Source organism: Amborella trichopoda, chromosome 7 (genome assembly GCF_054954075.1).
Source record: "Amborella trichopoda isolate Santa Cruz 75 chromosome 7, AtrichopodaSantaCruz75HAP2 v2.0, whole genome shotgun sequence".
NCBI lineage: Eukaryota > Viridiplantae > Streptophyta > Magnoliopsida > Amborellales > Amborellaceae > Amborella > Amborella trichopoda.
In genome coordinates this window covers 17,083,907-17,087,653 of record NC_142342.1, presented here as the reverse complement: position 1 = coordinate 17,087,653, position 3,747 = coordinate 17,083,907, and the positions used below count along the sequence as shown (strand labels likewise).

At 37.4% G+C, this 3,747-nt stretch overlaps 1 protein-coding gene across 1 annotated transcript; it reads right to left on the bottom strand.

Moving 5' to 3' along the window:
• Positions 1-307: 307 nt before the first annotated feature.
• On the bottom strand, positions 308-2,491 carry LOC105421193 (uncharacterized). Its single transcript, XM_011627621.3, has one exon. The coding sequence runs from the start codon at positions 2,316-2,318 to the stop codon at positions 942-944; it is 1,377 nt and encodes a 458-aa protein (XP_011625923.1). The 5' UTR covers positions 2,319-2,491; the 3' UTR covers positions 308-941.
• Between the last annotated feature and the right edge of the window lie 1,256 nt (positions 2,492-3,747).

Here is a 3,747-nt window from a genome sequence, read left to right as displayed (position 1 = left end):
AAACCAACAATCAAACCAGTTTGATGGAATAAGGTTCCGATCATTGATTCCACTAGTCACAACACCGATTGGGTTCAATTTTAATAGCTTTGGTTTATATAGCGAATTTGAAGAATTCCAAGTGAAGTATTTTGGATGAATCATTTTTTTTAGTAGCAAATGGCTTCGAGTGTTCCACGAAACGTTAAACAAAAAAATCCTTGTTGAGACAAAGAGAAAGGATCACTACGCATTAACTGCCATATTTCATGAACGATCTTACGCTCAGTCGAGCATAAAAAACAAAAAAACTATAAGAAATTTGTAATTCCTACAAAAGAGAATAAGAAAGTTCAGATCCACTTACTCAAGACATGCACTTGGACCATTAAAAACCAAAACCCAAAGTTTCTCTCTCTCTCTCTCTCTCAACCTTAATGTCCTCAAATTTTTCAAGTTTCCCATGGAAGTGGGAATAGGACCCATCAATTTATTTTCATAAAGATGAAGAACTATCAAACCCTCCATATTCCTTGTCGAGTTGGGAATAAATCCTGAAATACTGTTATTGGAGATATCCAAGAGCGATAGATTTGGCATGACTTCTCCAATATTTTCTGAAATACAACCAGAAATTTGATTGTTTGAGAGATACAGTTGTTGTAATTAGGAAGCTTGGCATAAGTATCAGTTGTGTTGACTCGGTGATAGCATGCAACCGCTCGGATTGTCACTGTGCTCGTACAATGTTTCAAGAATCCCCGCAATAATTTCTTGCTTTTGCAAATCTGACGACGTAGATCAGTTGAGGAGCTGGTATTCAACATTTCAAAATTTTGTCCCAAACCCAACCTAGTATTTCCAGAAAAGTTGTCGTAGTTGTATAGAAGTTGAAGTCCTTGAGGGTGAGACGCGGTGTATTAATTGGCCTTGAAATCTATTTGAACTTAAATCCACATTAATTATGGATTTAAGATTCCAAATCTCAGGAGGAAGAGATCCCATAAATTGTTATTAGATAGGTACAATTGACTAAGCATGGAAAGGTTTCCTATAGAGGGAGGGAGGGATCCTGTGAGATTGTTGCCAAATAGATCTAAGTAAGCTAGCTTGGAAAGGTGTCTTATGGAGGGAAGGAGGGATCCTGTGAAGTGGGTTCCAGATAGATATAAGTCAGTCAGCTTGAAAAGGTTTCCTATGGAGGGAGGGAGGGATCCTGTGAGATTGTTGACACTTAGCAATAAGTGAGTTAGCTTGGAAAGGTTTCCTATGGAGGGAGGGAGGGATCCTGTGAATAGGTTTCCAGATAGATCTAAGTAAGTCAGCTTGGAAAGGTTTCCTATGGAGAGGGGGAGGGATCCCGTGAGATAAGTATACCTCAAGTCTAGTTTTCGGAACCCAAAGATAAAGCCGATTTCATGAGGAATTGCACCCGTGAGATTATTGCTATAGAGTTGAAGTTCTTGAAGCCTCATCAGATTCTGAAGTTCAGCAAGAATGGGCCCTTGAAAGTAATTAACACTAAGGTCGAGGACTTGGAGGTTTTTCAGACTGGAAACCTTTTGAATGGGGATTCCACCACTTACTTCATTTTCAGACAAATCAAGAAGTACCAAGTTTTTGCATCGGGAAACAAAGGCTGGGAAATCTACCAAAAAATTGTCGTATAGGTAGAGGTGAGTAAGAGACTCCATACCTGTAAACTTTGACCAGTCAATAGAGTTCAAATTGTTCCTACGAAGGTCTAAATGCCATACCTTTTGCAGATTACCCAGCTGATAAGGGATGGGGCCACTAAGATCATTTCCACTTAGAGAAATGAAGCGAAGGTCAGTGAGATTGCCAATCTCCTCAGGTACCGACCCCGTAAACTGATTGTCTCCCAAATCCAAGAAACTGAGTTTCGAAAGGGAGCCGATACTCTTCGGGATTTTCCCTTGTAAAAAATAGTTCATGCTGAGATTCAGGCTGGTCAAATAGGGCAACAAGAAGAAGTTCAATTGATTGAGAGTCCCTTCCAAATCAAAATTTGAGAGGTTAACCTCGACTACACTTCTATCATTATTGTAGTTGATGCCAATCCAACTGCAATGGCTGGTGGAGTTGCTGGTTTTAAGAAACCATGAAACCAAAGTGTGATTTTTCAAACTAGTTTTCCAGTTCAGCAATGCTTCAGGTTCTAAATCAACCATTGACAAACCAGAGGATTGAATCGAAAGAGCTAAAATGAAGGGGAGGAAGAAGAAAAAAGATGGAGATCTCACCACCATTCCCATTTTCATGGCATGCAAAACTTTACTCAATTTGCTCGAGTAATTGCTTGAGATTGGGTTTGACATTTATAGAGTTTTGGTGGAGGAAGTGTGGACCACAGAATCACTCTCTCTCAACTAGGAGGTGGCCCCATCAAATATTTGCCACCGAGTGAAACTCCAATGGAATTAGGGAAGTATTAAACATTTCATGCGGTAGTCTTTGGACTATGGAATTTGGCAGTGAAAATGGATTCCGTATAAAAAGAATAAGAAAATGTTAGCGATAATGTGTAACACTAGAAGGAACTTTAGACGTGTCATGATTATTAGTTTTTCATGGACAATGAATTTGATTGAAGAGTAGTAATATTTTTTATTTTTCTATTATTTAAACGAACGGCCACTACTTACACCAAATATCTCCCCTCTCTCTCTTTCTCTCTCTCTTTAAGTTAATCATCTCTCTCTCTCTTAGAGGCTCCCATCATCATTTGGTGAAAGACTTTGACAGCTGGAGTCGCTTTAGAAGTTTTGCTTTTCCAAACACCTCCTCTCTCTTAAAAAAAAAAAAATGGATCCGTAGGGCAGATCGTCCACCTTTAATATCGATCTAGATTGGTTGGATCGGTGATCCAGATTATTCTCGAATAGTCTGGACCATAAAAATCATTAAATAAAGTTAAAAAATAAATAAATAAAAAGAAAAAAAAAGGAGCTTCATGAGAGAAGTTTAATCTAGGACCCATCCCGTTTCGGAACTGATTCGGTCCTCATCAACTTCAAATCGAAATCTACGACTCAGATCAAAAATTGCCAAGTTATAAAATACTAAGGTAATCATACCTATCTATCTATCTATCTCTCTCCTGCCGCTAGAGGGTCTCATCGTCATTTGGTAAAAGACTCTGACGACCATTGCAATGCGTAGCTACAGAAGTCATTGGCTTTGGAAGTCTTGTTTTTTGTAGTCATTGGCTTTGGCTTTTTGTAGAAATAGTATAGGAAGTCTTACTTTTTGTCAGCCATTCCATTTTTTCTTATGATGCGACTTCTCCATCTTCGCACCATCCCCAACCTCACGCAAACGTCTTTTTTCTCTCTCTTTGACAGTTTAACCTCATAAGAATTTCTCTCTCCATCGTTTTCCTCTCTCTCTAAGTTGTAACGCAAGGAATATGTCTTGAAAGTTGCATAATACAAGAAGAAAAAGAGCGTACAAGACAATATAAAGGGTGTGGTTTCTATAAGGTTGCAACTTTAAGCAACCCAATTATGGCATATCTCTAAATTTTATCATAATTTTTTTATAAAAAAATCTAAAGATTATCTCAAAATCTATTTTCATCGCTAATTATAAAATTTTAAACTCTAAAAGTAGTTAAAATCAAATAGATTTGTACATATATGAAAATCTTGAAAATTGATAGGTCTAAATAATTTCTAAGACTCAAAATCTTTTTTTTTTCTTGTTTTTTCATATTCATATATCTCGATGTCAAGATTATCAATTAGA

Bases quoted from the DNA above. Each gene is read 5' to 3' on its own strand.
- LOC105421193 (XM_011627621.3), bottom strand. From the start codon at position 2,318: ATGTCAAACCCAATCTCAAGCAATTACTCGAGCAAATTGAGTAAAGTT.